The sequence below is a fragment of the Haemorhous mexicanus genome, chromosome 2 (genome assembly GCF_027477595.1).
Source record: "Haemorhous mexicanus isolate bHaeMex1 chromosome 2, bHaeMex1.pri, whole genome shotgun sequence".
NCBI lineage: Eukaryota > Metazoa > Chordata > Aves > Passeriformes > Fringillidae > Haemorhous > Haemorhous mexicanus.
Window position 1 is genome coordinate 107,031,698 of NC_082342.1, and position 15,975 is coordinate 107,047,672.

Genomic DNA, 15,975 nt, shown 5'->3' on the forward strand with positions numbered 1-15,975 from the left:
ATGAAGAAAGACTGATTGTTATCTACAAGCAGCATCCCAGACACCTATTTTTAAATATCTTTGTTGTGTAGTCCATGCATGTTACCTGCCAGGACAGCAGCCAGGTAATCTATCCAAAGATCTGTCCTTGTCTATCTGGATCTATATATCTACAGATTAGCTATAAATCTATAAATCCAGCTACCTAATAACTAAATAATTAGATCATGATGTTGTGGCATACAGTGTTGTCTTTATACAAGTCCTGTATTATCTCTTCTATTTTGCATAGCAAATTCACAGCAATTTTCATTAAAATACACAAATGTTAAAAGTTCCTGGTTCTGGCTCCAGAAGAAGATTGAAATTGTAACCTCACTGCACATTCAAACTAAAATTGAGATGAGAAAGAGTTTACTGTTTTTCCTTTAAAAAAAGGTATTAACTTGGATAAGTAACTTATTAAAAGACAGAAAACGAAGAGTTTCATCATGGTGATCAGTGGAGCTGTTCAGGGATCTAGATCAAGGCTCTTGTTTTCCACACCTTCCCAGATGACCCACCAAAGGGGAACAACAGGAACTAAGTTCAGGTAGAAATAAAATGACACATTTGGAGGCAAAGTGCTATTTTAAGACAGAAATGACAGGCTTTGAAACCCATAGTTGTTAATACTTTGGAAACCAATAAAGAGTAATGAGAAGTGCTATAAAAATGCTGCATAAATTCATCCAATGCCTTGGCCATTGTGTGCAGTTCTCACCTCCTTTTGGCTCACACACAAACCCCCTGAGTTCTCAAAGGCACTGAAAAAGACAAAGTCCCCAAGAATGATCAAATATATGGAACAGATCCCTCATTTTGGGAAAAAAAATACAGGTGACACAAGTCTATAAAAATCAGGAGAGAAGGTAGATAGGGAGGAGTCACTCACTAACACTTCCAGTAAGAAAAATTAAGGACTCACTCATCTCTTCCAGTAATAAAAATTATGGGCTATCAGATGAAATTAGCAGGTGCCATATTCAAAACAAACACAGGGAGGTATCTCCTTCACAGGAACACTTTCACAGGAACTAGAGGTGCTAAAATGTTACATGCAATGAAAATGTGACTACTTGATTTGCCAAGGAACAAAGATCCATTACGGTTATTAATACAAATTTCAAAATTATTAGAGGCTGTAAAGACTCCCTGCAGGAATTTCTCTGTTTGTGGAACCTTCCCAACATCATCCCCAGGCTTGCAGAACTGATCTCTCATGGAGGCACAATGAGAGCCCAGACACAGTTCTGATCTGAGCTACAGAATTCCCAGGATCTCCCAGTTTCCAAGAATTATTATTCTTTAACATATGAAAATGGAAAATTGAATACAGGACTCTTCAGAAAGTAAATTTAAATAAAGAAAAGTGATATAAAACCAAAGTGATAACTTAAGGGAAACTTCAAAGGATTACTCTAACTCCTATCTCCCACCCAAATATTATCAAACACACAAAGTTCCTTCAGTTAAAAAGAAAGCAAAATCCTAGAGAGAACAGAGATATATGGAGGAAATAATTAGAAAAGCCTTCAAAATTATACAGTTCTCTGATAAGAGATTACAGAGATTTCCAATGGAAAAATTTCAAAACTAATAAATGTTTTATGTGTGTAAGTCTATTTTCCTGGGCCATTATTTGTAGTTGCCACAGAAATGGAAAGCACGCTATGAATCTAAAAGATTATAAAAACCAAATACTGGATTGACAGTCAGCTATTACAATGAAAAAGACAAATCCACAGTACAGAAATGTATATTTACATTTCCTGTTTAGCCACCTCAAACATGTTATGACCTGTAAGGTGGATTATGTCCATCACAACACTACAAAGCGAAACCTTGTACAACCTATAAACCTTCTGAATAAACTCTGATTTATTTCCAGTCAAGCTGTCTGGAAGAAGTTTGACTGTTACCAGCTTTTGCTGAGAAACCACTAGAGATTTAAGACATCTTGAGATGCACAATATTTCAGAGTAGGAATTCAAACTGTTCTCTCAGTAATTAAATTGATGCTTATGCTGAACTGTAACTGTATCGTCCACATTCATGTAATTTCTATTTCTGCATTTAGAGGAGTCTTAAACCTTTATAGTGGGGAAGACTTCTAATTAGAGAGGCTGCTTCACAGACTCCTAACTTCCCATTTGCAATGACAAAACATCTCTTCAGCAATTTCTGAGCTGCTTAAATGGAAAATCGCTTCTGTTCCTGTTTCCAGCTGTTGAGCTCCATTTAGAAATGACCTGAGCCAGCACCAAATGTTTCATCCAAGCACTAAAACTACCAGGCATTTAGGAGGCCATCAGTCTTCAAACCACAGATGAAGAATTTCTTCATTAGCATTATGCAACTCACCAGAGAAATCTGTGCTATCCGAAATAACATTCAAAGAAATAGGTAAACCATGCAATGCAAAGTTTTTGGTTTAACCTCTTGGATGGAAAAGGGAGGAGAAACAAAACCATGAACAGTGAAACATCATTCCCAGTAAAACTCTGGATAACTTGGAGAGCAGGGCAGTGCACATTTTGCTTTTAGCAGTATAGTGCACAGTTAAACCTGTTCTACCAGCAGATAAGTTCAGACTCTAAAACTGTTGTAACTTCATATTTTGACAAGTTCTTAAAATTTGAAATTATGGGCAGGGGGGGGACTGGAGAGGCTTTTTTCCTTCCAACATGCTTGATGTGTTGGACAGGAGAGAAACCCATATACCTTAACCTCCATGCACTAAATCACCAGTATTTCTGTAAAATTTGTACTCCTGGCATTTGATGCTGTCAGGCTGTCAGTTTCAAACCATTAATGAACTAAAAATCTGCCTTGCTAAAAGGTTAATGGTGAGAAAGTGAACATAAGAGTTTAGATTAGATAGATGCAGCTGAAACAATTGGAGCGAGACATATTAGAAGCACTGATGAGTAAAACCACTTAAGTAAATGAAATAAAAGGCAAGCACAGAATGAAACCCACACAGCATGCTCCCAGCTGCCTGATCTCAAAGCTCTGGAAGCGTGCACATCACAATGAGCACGATGAACAAGCTCATTTTCTTTTCTCCTCAAGCTGCAGATTTGTAATGCTAGAAGGGGCTTTTGTTTCAAAAGTATGTTTTTAAGCAGAAAGCCTTCTTTCTTCCCTGCTTTATTTTTCATTCTCCTTTTTTACTTCCCTTCACATAAATGTAAAGGAAACATGTCCCCTTGCTCTCTTTGTCATGAATTTTACAATTTGCAGGTTGCCATTCACAATTCATTTCTATCTCTTCTAGGAAAAATACTTTAGTCAGTCTGCACCGAGTGAATGAAATTCCTCCCTACTCTCCCAAGAGAACCATGCCTGTCTAGATTGCAGCTGGTAACTTCCATGATCCAGATTGCACCATCCAGCCTAGAAACATGGTTATAAAACCTCCCTCTTTTACAACAATTATTGAACCTTACAACTGCTACATGGATCTCCACTTCCTTTTGCAGCAGTAAGGGAAGCAGTGCAGCTACTGCTCTGAGAAGAATAAAAAAATCTATGAAAACAGTAAGCAGGGAATGTCTCTTCTTTAATATCATCCTCTTCAAAGTGGCAACAATATTTCTTTGCTCTTTTGTGAAAGTTATGATGTTGTCAACAAACTGAGAAGTAGCTGTTCAATAACGTTTTTAAAATTCAATTATCATAAATAAAAGAACAAACCCATACTGTCATGCAGATTAATCTAGATTTAGTGCTGACAACTAATATTTATTCCATTTTGGAATTATACTTCTTCTTTTCTCCTCAGATTAACTTTCATTTTTTTAGATTTGGGGTTTTCCCCTTCACCTTGCATCAGTTAAATCAGAAGTTACTGAGGAAGAATATGGAGATATTTTTATTTTAAACACCTACATGGAAGATTGCAGAGCAACAAGTGACTCAAAACACAAATGGAAAATAACTTTCACCATGTGTTTCAGCTTTTCTTTCCAGCAAGTGCTTTAGGCTGCTTCAGAGGAAAGTATCAGCTGTGCAGGTGGAGGGCTCTGCTCGTTGTGTGGCCAGTGCATGGCCAAGAGCCCAGCAGCCCCCAGGAGCCCCTGCCTGGCCACTGGTCACTGCTGCAGCAGCACCTCCTCCCCAGGAGCTGCCCTCTCTCCCTCTCCTTGGCTTTTATTGGGAAGCTTTTATAAAGCACTTAGCCAACTAACTGTAATAATATGAGCTCACATCTCTAGTATTTAAGGGCTATTTTAGAAACACAGAATGCCAAGAACCTCCTACAGAAACACACACAAAGCATTAAAAAGGCTTCTTAGAAACTGGCCTACAGATTTTTTATCTTACCAAGTGCCTGGCTCATCTATGATCCTCTCACACCACTCTGCTCCTTCCTCTTTTCTATATTTAAGGCAGAAAACAAGAAAGACACATGGCACATTTCAGGAGAAAAGGCAACTCAAAAAACTTGTTGCTTCATTTCTGCACACAGCTCACTGACTTTTGCTGTGAAAAAGCCAAAGTTGAGGGAAATTTATATTTTTGTACTAAGAGCTCCCAAAATATCTGCAAATAATTAAACAGTTTACTTGGTATCTCTCCATTCAGCTTTCTGTAAAATTTTACAAGCAACAGTTGATTCTAGTTGCTTTTTTCTTGGGGGGAAAAAAAGGATAATTTCCATGTAGGCTTTATTACCACAATATAATTTTCTAAAACACTCATTCATACCCATTTTCCTTACTTGGACAAATGGCACCTCACACAGAAGAGGAATTAGTAAAGCTCTTCCTCTTTTTTCTGACAAGAAGTACAGTTTTGTTGGTGTATTTAGAAAGGAAAAACCACAGGGTAGGGGGTGCTGAATTTTCACTTACTAAGCAAACATTTGAAAGAGCAATACATCCTAAAGACTTTAAAACTTGTCTTGCTTAACTCTAAACTTGTATTATTCTTTAGAGTAAGAAAATTGAAACCACATCATATAGAAATAGAAAGCACGTGTGCAAGTTTAATGGCCAAACAGGCAGAAAGGAAAAAATGCAAGCTAAATAGAGCCAGGAGAGAATATGATTTTCACACTAAAGTAACCCCCTATTCTAATATGGACCTCCATAGCAGGAACGGATTCCAGGATCCTCAGCACTCTTTTGCCTTCTTTTATTTTACCTAGCCAGCATCTCCAAAGTGTGCAGAAGAGCCAGAGAACCCTTCAGATGAAACCTGTGCTGTGCAGAGTACACATTATGATACATTTTTAAACAGCCACAGAAAGAAAACCCCAACTAATTGTAAAATAAATACCTCCTCTCCCATTGTGAAGCCAAGCTGCCTTTCAGCAGCTGGAGGTGTCCAAGAGCAGTCCTGGAGTCCTGCCCCTGCCCCTGCCCCTGCCCTGCATGAGCTCAGCTCAGGCGGAGCCCAGCCCTGACACTGACTCACGGGCCGGGCCATCCCCAGGAAACAAAAGTTCCACTTGTTTATTTCACAGGAAATCTGGACCTTTTCCTACCTCTGCTCACTCACAGCAAGAAGTTTCCTCTCTTTTCCAGCTTAGACTTTCCTGGCTTCTTGAGACCACCAGCTAAGAAAAGCAAGGATGTGAGTGACAATTTACAGAACTTTTGTGAACATCCCAGGCAGTAAATTTTGCAAATAACTCTATTGGCAAATGAGCTTATGACAAATTCTGAATGTATTGGTCTTTCTGGTGGGGGGAAAGAAAGGTTGAAATTTCATGTAACTTATGTCTTTGTTTTGTCTTTTGTTTTTAAAGAAAAATGTTCAAGAAACTGAAATATCATTAACATGATGCTCTGTTCCTTTAAAGTCTTATAAATTCTTAATGCTGCCTCCCTGCAAACATTCAACTTTAAAATGTCTGAATAAGGACAGGGTAGGGAAAGACACAGATGATTTGGAAGAAATTAAAGATTTATATTCAAGCAAGCCACAAGACACTATACGCTCTCATTTCCATTTGACTATTAAAAAATAACCCTCAACTAGGAAAAATATAAAGAAAGAAAACATTTCAGAAAAATTCCACAGGCTAATAAAGCTAAATGGACAACAAAAGATGAGGGCATAGATTTCACTTTAAAGGTTATATTCTGTTTGGTTTACATTCATCAACCTTTTTATTTTTGTAATTTTCAAAGTGGTGTAAGTAAATTTCAAGGCAGGTAATTTTTTTTGCATAACTATTTCTTCAATTTTCAAAGGTAATGTGTGCTAAGACTATCAGAAGTTATTTCATTAGAATTTCTTTATAATCTTGGTAAAGTTATAAAACATAACTCAGATGTAGTAATTAAAAATCAGAAATACTACCCAACAAAATCCAAATGGAGCAAGAAAGGAAAATACATTTTACTGAGAAACACTAGGACAGTTTATAAAACTGTTTATCCCTAAAGTCTTGATTACACTAATTAAAATATTTTCATATCAATGTATATAAATTAATTTTGCTTAGGTAGATTTTATTGCTATTATTAAACATATCATATTGATTCAGGAACCAGTCCTCTTAAATTCATCAGACAGTAACTAAGCTAGCTTGCATGTCAGTACTGTCACCTTCAAAAGCATTTTCTCTGCACTGTTGAAACATGAGACAAAAGTTCCTAGAAATTTAGTTTACAGCTCCATCAAGTATCTCTGGAACTCAGGAAATCAGCTGTATTGTAAGCTACATAAGCAAAGCATTTTGGGGTCCTTAACAATCCTTCTTTTAGGGTGCCTGTTGGGGTAAAAGGCCTGGTAATGGTACAACTGAAATTCAGAGATTTACAGTGACTCGCAAGCTAATGATCACCAGCTGGATCCAGAGCAACTTAAAGCATATAGACTTTTATTGCCATCCTATTACAAAATAAAATTGCATTAGCTTAAACCTACACATCCTGTTTTTCTGACTGGAACATCCTAAGATTTCCTAATCAAAACCATGACTGAAATAACAGGAGTTTTCCTTCCCACAGAGCACTCCTCCAGGAGAACTCAGTCTGGCAGAAGCCCAGTGCTGTGCCCCAGGAGGACAGATCAGACCTTCCACATTGCTTTTAGGAATAACTTGTACTATCAATACTTACACTACTCTATTTTTAGATGTTCTTCAAGCAGCTCGAGTCAGAAACAGTTGAAAATACTTTCATGCATATTTTTAGTGTGTTTCTTTCACACTGACAAATTTTTTCTGAATAAAGACCAACTGTATACATGTAAAATCTTGTGGCATGGACAAGAAACTTGCAATTATTTAGAGTCAAATAGCTGCTTTAATTAAAAAAAAAGCCTAATAAAACGTCACATTCAGCACAAACCAGCGTGTGAGTAACACACACCCTTTGTGTGTTGCACACCTTTTTGGCAATCCTTGGCCAAAAACCAGTAGTGCAGGCTGATGTGTGAGCTGAACCATGTCATCAATTCCTGGACAACTCTGTTCAGACAGCTTGAACATTTTAGAAACCAAAGTGAGAGAACATGAAAGCACAGAAGGGAAGGAAGCATACAGGAGACCAGGAGTCACTCTTCACTCCCATTGCACAGTTCAGTGACTCAGCAGAGAGTCACTGCCAGCTGAAGTCAGCGAATTTATACCTCTTTTTAAACTTAATTTTGCATTTCCCATTCCATTCCCTTAGTGTTGGGTCCTGCTTTGAGTCTGCCTCCCCAAAATAGGGCAAACTGCTTTTCAACTCTCCCTGTCAATCTTAATTTCTTAACCCCTCCTTTTTACTCCTCCTGAATAGGGTAGTAAATATTTTAAAGTACTTATTTATAATGTCCACGCTGCCTCATGAACATCAGCCACCATTTGCAAACCTGTACTATTTGTTCACATGATGAAAGAAACACATAAATCCTGTTTTCACAGTGAACTTAAGGATTGGGAAGTTACACCAGCAAAGGTGAGGGACCCTGCTGCAGGCAGCCCTGCTCTCAAGACAGCTGCAGAAGGGGTCAGGGTCCTTCTTCCCCTGCAGCTTTCCTCACAAGATGGCACTAGAATAAATGCTTAGGACAGGGATGCCAGACTGTAGCAGACAGAACCTTCAAAGCAGAACATGAATGTAGCTTGAACAGATGAGTGCCTCCTCTGTTCCTACACGGAATTCGACAAACTGCTGATGCTTGCCTCATCTGCTGCTGCCACTGCTGATGGCTGTCTCTGAAGAAAGGAATGGCAGAAACCTGGGCTTTCAAGTGCAAAGTGCTGCACACACACTTGGTGCTCCCACTGTGCGCTCTCTGCCTCAGCAGGTGTTTTTAATAGTGTTGCTAGTCACTACCAGGTGGTTTTGCTTGAATCTGTTTTTAATCTCAGGATTTTGAGCACTGACTCAAACATTTCTATTAGGGGAACAAGCCTGGGAGAGGCAAAGCAAGTGGCAGTGAGCTGTGAGCTGCAGACACACGTGGCACACGCAGCCAGGGCTGGCCATGCACCACGGGTGCCACTGGGCAGGGCTGGCAGAGCTCAGGCACATCCTCAGAAACACAGGAGGAGCCTCCAGCTTGTGTCTCTCAAAGACTTCTCTTTAAATGACAACTGAAAATTAAGAGGTAAAAATGTTTTCTGCAAGCAGGCAGGCAGAAACTGCCAGAACAGGTGTGCAAAGACAGACTCTCAGCACAGTTTCTGGGTTCCCTGCTTGCTGGCTCAAAATAGAAACTCAGACCTTGCAGGCATTCAGTCTCAGAGTTTACAATTTTTTATCTTATTACAAAGGACAGGTAGACTTAAAAATTGACAAGAGCTTCTAGCCCTTCTGTCTACTTCCATTAGTTCTTCTCCATTTCTCCTATCCAAAACATACTGAATATATAAAAAAATAAAAAATTCTGTAGGAATTCAGTGCTTTGCAGTAAGGATCCCTAAACAGCAGTTAACTAGATCTTACAAGTTGCTGACTCTAGAGCCATGAAAGCCTCCCCCTTTATATTAAATCATTACAGAGTCTGCAATACTCCGTGGGCTGATGGCTGAGTATATAATTTACTCTAAGTTGTGGCAAATAGCACTGTGATCTCATCAAAGGATGTTCATGAAATCTAGCTCTAATCAAATCCACCACTGCTAGCCAACGATGAAAGTTTTGCCTGAAGAAAGTTACAAATACATCTCAAGTGGAAAACCTAAAAAATACTCTCAATAGTCTCTTCTGAAGTAAGGACAGTTTTCAGAAAGATAAAAATAGCTTTTTAAATCCTTTTATTTTATATGAATCTATCATGGTCTTTAGCATTTCCAGGCTGAAGCCTCAACTCACAAATCAACCCAATACAGGTAACTCAGACTAAGAAAAGTATTGGTTGGATTAATTTTCCTGTACTTGTAGAGGTTTATTCTTAGATACAGGAGAGGAAAAAATGATAGCTTGTTAGAACAATGGAAAGCACATACAGATTATATTGGAAGGAAGTCCAACCTAGCAACTGAAGCTTTAGATAAGTTACTACAAGATGAAAAAGGAAAAAAAGAAATAAGCATAAGCACCTGTTTAAATGTGTTGAAGCTGCAGAGCTGAGGTGAGACGTGAGACAGGCATTTCTATTTGACCATAAATACTGTGCTGCTTCAAGAGCATTACCCTGAGTTTTCTCAGGACACACAGCCTGTCTGTATGCATACCATATTTCTTCTAAAAACTCATCTGTGGGTGAGTTGGACTATGACTGCACGTGACCATGACTTCAGTCACATGCAGCACTGTAAATCAGTTCAGTTACATTCATCAGAAATGGAAATTTGTCAGAACCAAGCCTCAGGAATCTGATTCTGCTGATACACTGCCAGTGGTCCACTTGCCAGCACCAACAGGCAATGAAATGGACTACAAAGCATAAAAAGTGTTTGATTCTTTTATTTCCTCTGAAAGAGCAGAGCCCTGATAGTGCTGCTCAAACAAATCTCCCTCAACTGCATCATTAACTTCCCTAGGATAACCTGCCTCTGTGATTTTAGCACAAATGACAGCTAAGCAATGAATTCTGCACACCAATAAAACCAATGGGGTTTCATGCAATTCCTCAGTTTTGCTTTTTATTGAGAATTTATTGATCACCTTAAAAGGCAAGAGTGATTATATCCCACATTGTTGCCATTGAGCAAACACTTGAAGCACATTAAACTGCCTGGTGATTTACAGGAGACCCCAATGGCATCTGCTTCTGCTCAGATGGCAGCAAACCTTTCTGCCTTCATGTTCCTGCCAATATTTGTGTAAAAGCCTTTTTAACACCCCAGTAATTCTGTGTGAAATATGATCTAAGCTTATGATTCATAAAATTGAAAACATATTAGAACACAAAGTGATAACACCAACAAAATAAGACCCTGCTGAATCTTCTGTAAATGGGACTGACATTTTACATGAGAAATATCATGTTATAAATAATCCCACATTATAAAATCCTCACAGTAGCCTACTGAAAAAACAACTGTTGTTAGGAAATATTTTAAATCAAAAAAGTCAAAATTACCATTACATCAATAACTGTGTAAAGAAGAAGCAACAGAAAGAGTTTTAGGGTCTCCAAATTTCAGAAAGCATAAAAAAAAACTTTAAAAGGGAGAATAGAGGAAAGCAATTTTACTCCTTCTTCAGAAGTTACAAGTTATTGAAAAATTAAGGCTACTTATAAATGATAAATACACATAACAGGGCCAAGATCCTTTTAAAAACTACATTGCTTGAGAAAAATACGCACAATTTGGAACTCTTCGTGCATTGCTACACTTTGAACAGGGCTTTCAAGCTAAATTGGACCTTGCTAGTGATGGCCAACTTAATGCAGGATTCTCCTACACTCAGCATTAAACGGTAAAGAACATGGCAATGATAAGGGAGAAATTTCTTGCAGAGGGGAACAAAGTGTTTGGGGAGGTTAGTGCTCTGCAGCTCTGACAGATGTCGTGTCTCTGACTCGTGCTTTGGTGCTGGTAGCAGGCAAAGACCACAGTGCTGAAGCCTCTAAATGGCACCTCTCAAAGGTTACCCTAATCCTAGACAGGAAAAAAGCATCAACAGGAAAGAAGTGTTGCCTTTAGTTATCTACACATTTCAAACACAAATGATGGATTGTGTTTACAAAATGAAGCCATGATTTTCTACTAACTATGGCAATTTTAGGAGAATCTGAAGACATAGGAAGGAAGGTCTGTGTTACAAGTTTCCTGAAAATTGTATATTCCGTTTTTGGCTGGGTAAAAAAAACTGTTAGTTGTTTGTGCAAAACAAAGGTAAGACTTCACATAATTATAAAGTGGAGTAAGATTCTCCTTCAAGGAATGAAGGCCACTTCATAAGGACTTTTCAACTACTTCAAATGAAAAGAAATGCTTCTGCAAAGCCCTACATGTGAGTTAGGAAGTCCACCCAGAAACAGAAGGCAAGCAGGTTTGAAGAAGTCAGCAATGGTCAAGCAGTAATACAGTCTAGGTTTTTCCTTTATTTAGATTACTCCAGCTCTTCCCTACCCTCTTTATACTAAATGAAAAATGGTCACCTGCAAAATATTAACCAAATATCCCTCAGCATAATTTAGTTCAGAAGTTTCCATCTCTCTCTGCAGGACCTCCTCTTCTCCTGTACCACTGTAACTCAGGATGGATGTGAGAGTAGGTGCTGTGCTATAAATCAGATCACTGAAATTAACTAGGTTGAAACAAAAACTCTTGCAGGCCAGAAAATGTAATTGTTGTACTGCCTGTTTCTAAAGACAAGTGGACAAGCATGAATCAAAAGGTGAGAAGTTGCTACACCGGGTATCAAGAGCCCAGGAGCTTCCTAAAAGTCACCACAGGAGGTGACAGGGACTGAAAGAAAATGCATCATGTAAGTATGCCCATAGCAGAACTTGAGGCTGTGGAAGCCTCCTAACACTTCCCAGCCCATCAGTAACTCTATGCAAATCTGAGTGTTCATTTAAAGTAAAGATATCACAGATTTTTTTTTTTTTAGTCCTGACTTCATTGGAAACCATGCATTTCTTTGTTTCCCTAAAGAATTTACTTGAAAGCAATTAATTATTTTATTTTATTTTATTTTATCATGTAGCTAACCTCACTGGAATCCATTTTCTGGTCTGAGGCAAAAATAAAAAAGGCAGAATCTTGTCTACAGAAAGATTAGGAAATAATGACCATAAAGTTTAAGTTTTGGCCAGTGGCAGAACTTAAAACTTTAAGACGAAAACTTCTTTCAACCCAAGAGACAATTAAGGAAGGCACATACCTTATCTACTGGGAGGAAGTCATTTTCAACTTCTATTGACCTTGGTCGTAGCTTTATGGGTTTGTCTTTGAAGATATCTCCAAAGCCAACACCTTTGACCTTTTTGGGTTGGATTGTCGTGCCTCCATTGGCTCCTTCTGATTTTGTACTGCAAGAGTCACCACCGTCGCTCTCAGAGCCTGTAGCATCTTTTAGACCTGTGAAAAGGAGGGATGAAAGGTGTGAAACTCACTCTTTTAAGATCAGATTGTGACTGGGAAATGATCCCTCCCACCATCCTCTAGAGGAAAATGAAACCACAAGAAACAGGTAGAGAAGAAGCTCTCTGTGCCGTGCGCTCATTTTGGCTTTGAAAAATGACTTTATTTCATCACGTTGGTGTACTGGTTAGAAATTACACCAATCCACAAATTCACCAAACATGCATACTCCAGCATCAAAACTTCACAAATAAGGATGGTGATTCCTTGAGTACCAAGAAAATCCTCATTCCTCTGGCAAAACCTCTTTAGAAGAGACCTCAATAAAAGAAAGAGTTAAATTCAGTTGTATGGCTCCTATTGTATAAAGCCACATAAAGCTAACAAGCAGTCAGATCAGGCATGCTGTACCTTAAATCTGTGTGACTCAAGCCAATTATGCAATTAGTATCTAAAGCTACTTTACCTAACTGGGAAATATAAAGCTGAAAGCTGTTCAAACAAATTTGCAATCAAATAAGCTGCATAATATGTTCCCTGCTGAAAATTAAACCTCTCTGCAGCATAGACAGCCTCCTAAGAAAAGCACCCATGCACGCTCTCCTCTAGGAATATAACAGATCAAAACTGACCTTCTGATTTGCATTACTTCTTTCAGTGAATAGGAAAATTTAACTGCATTTATCTGAAAATATCTGCTGCTTGAATTGCAGAGGCCACAGATGCAATAAGGTGATGTTTCAGCCACTTTACAGAAGGGTGCATCAGGTCAAACAGCCATGGGCAGCAAAAGTGACCCACTGGAGTTTCCTTCCCCAGACCACTTAAACCTGCCTCCCTACACGAACTGTTTCCAGGAAAACCACAGCAATTGCTCCTACCACTAATTCTACCTAACAATAAGAAGCTGAAATCCTCACATTTCCCTAACAAGCACTCATGATGTCACAGACGTGGATCTTGCAAGTCAAAGATGAATTTCAAAAAAGCTTTTCTTCTTAGTCACTTTTATATCAAGGTTGACAAAGCAATTGTAATTGATTTTCATCATAAAAGGCTGACAGTACAGATGAACCAGAGAAACCAGTGCAAGTCCTGAGGCCTCCAGGTGCACCTGCATGATCCAGGACATGAGAGGCTCATCTGTTAAATGGGTTTCAAACCAGGGTGCTGCCAGGAAATGAAATCATGTCAGATCAGGACTTTTAGCCAAAACCAGGAAAGCCATGATATGCTGCCCTGAGATTTTCTGTATCTTTAACATGAAAGGAGTATAAAAGCAGAATTAGAGAAAGTTCCCAATTAGAAACAAACAGAAAGACTACAGATTAAACAAAACACTTTGGCCCTCTAGCCTCCTGAGTGGCTGCCACAGCTATTGCTGAACATCAGTAACTTTTCTATTTCTTCAGATATTTAATTCAATTCAAATAACACTGAACAAGTTATTTGTTCTATAAGCTGTACAGGATTGCAATTTAAATGAATATTAAATAATTATATTACAATACTTTTCTTAAATATGCAAAAGCCTTGATTTCTTTATGTTTTATTTTTCTAAGATGGGCCTGAGAGAAAACCTCAAATCTGGTTAATTATCATATTTATTATGGTAGTTAGAATGGTAGCATGCCTACCATCAATAAAATAAATCCTGTGTACTGCTTCTCTTCCAGACCTCAGGAAATCAGTAACCAGGGAATTTAAGCATTGACTGTGATGCTGCCTGGTGCTCTGGAGGGCAGGAGAGGAGTGGTTATCTGCAGCAGAGCCACTGCACAGTGTCTCCAGCAGAGACACTCAGAGATGCAAGGGTAAATTAAGGCAGACAGGTATAAATCTGCTTGGGCATCGTGGCAAAGTCACTGCCCCTTTCTTGTTCCCTCCCCTTGCTCTGACTTGGGCAGTAACTGAAGGAGCTGTAAGTTCTACCAGCTGGACCTTCTCCAGCTTTGCAAATTAGCAATCACTGGGGCTCTGGCTGAGACAGAAGCTAGAGCCAACTTTATTTACCACTTCTAACTGCAAAGACAATGGTCAGCAATTGACTATGCTGAGTATAAAACTTCCACAACTCAAAAAACTCAAATTGCAGTGATTGTTGTCTTTTAGCTGAACAAAATCTCTTTATATGGAAAATTACACTCTGCCAAAGGTTTCTACTGCCATCCTTGCCAAAATTTCAAACTATTCTGTGATGGAGGGAAAAAGCAGTGAAGACACCTCCCTCCAGAAGTAACTGATAAGAATCCATGACTGCCACTCCCTGAAATGAACATAAAAACTATCTTTAAAATAGGTTATTAAAATAGGTTCTCTGCATCCCTAATTGTGGAAGAAGAAGAAGAAGATCTGGACTTTGGTCAGTGGATGGAATTAAAATATGAAAGTAATTGTGAGAATTACTCAACAGGTCTCACATGGACTTCAGATCTTTGAAGTTTACATGAAAGAAAGATCAGAAACCTCAAGGGGATCTAATAAGAATAAAGCTTTTGTTTGTTTCTGGGTCATCACTTGTTTTTTATTATGGCATTTTCAGCTTTTATGACCATTCTTCTGTGATGAGGCACCACACTTCATATCAGAAACCTCACCTCAGGCTCACAACAGATTTCCCAAGCATCACCCATCTGTGCTTGATGATAATTCAAGAGTTGTTTGTTCTCTACTGCTACAGAGCTGTCTCAGTATACAGTCCTCACAATGAAAGCAACATAGGAAATAACAGCATTACTCCTTTTTTTTTTTTTTTTTTAATGAGGACAGAATGGACTGAAGTGTGGTCTGTCCAAAGTAAATTGCATTTGTGTGATCAGATACAAAGCTCCTTCAAAGTTAAAAAGAGTTCTTCCAGATCACCTGGGAAAATGACCTAAATTACTCTATTTTTGACTGACCCAAACTGAGAAGTTCTCTGTACTTAACTAAATAAATCAGTAAGAATAAAAGCCCTGCTTGTGCTCTTACCACAACATGATGGGGTCTAGAGACAAAGGGGACAAAAGAGAAGAACTGTATGCAGTGGAAACTGTAGAACAAATCAGATAAATTGAGGATCTGCAGTAACATTTAGAAAGAATAATGCATTGCTTGAGTACAGAACAGTCCTGTAGAAAACAGTCTAACATGCTCTAACTATCAAAGGCATGCTAAGGAGAGTCTCTCTTACCTTCCAGGTACATGAGATACACTCTTCTGATTTGGACAGATAAAATCTTGGAAGCAAGGATTTGCCACAATATGCCCATCCTTGCTTGATAAACTCTGTCCATTGGGTTGTTCCCTAATACATATATGTGTGTGTGATACATACATGTGTGTGTGTGTACATGTATCAGTATGTATCTATCAGCAATTCTCTTGGTGCACTTGCAACCTGGCTCAGGTGATCTTTCCTTGTAAAATCAGAAAAATATTCCTCTTCCAGTCACAGGGGTTTTTTGTTTGTTGGTGGTTTTAGTGGGTTTGGGGTTGTTGTTTTTTTTTTTTTTGTTTTGGGGGGTTTTTTTGTTCAGATTTTCATG

At 38.6% G+C, this 15,975-nt stretch overlaps 1 protein-coding gene across 5 annotated transcripts in view; it reads right to left on the minus strand.

Annotated features, from left to right (window-relative positions):
* Positions 1-15,975, minus strand: part of SH3KBP1 (SH3 domain containing kinase binding protein 1) — a 212,830-nt gene that overhangs the window by 70,202 nt on the left and 126,653 nt on the right. For all 5 annotated transcript variants that reach the window (XM_059839862.1, XM_059839861.1, XM_059839866.1 and 2 more), the window contains one exon: positions 12,249-12,445. In XM_059839862.1, the coding sequence (XP_059695845.1) occupies positions 12,249-12,445 (197 nt within the window). The remainder of the gene's footprint in view (positions 1-12,248; positions 12,446-15,975) is intronic.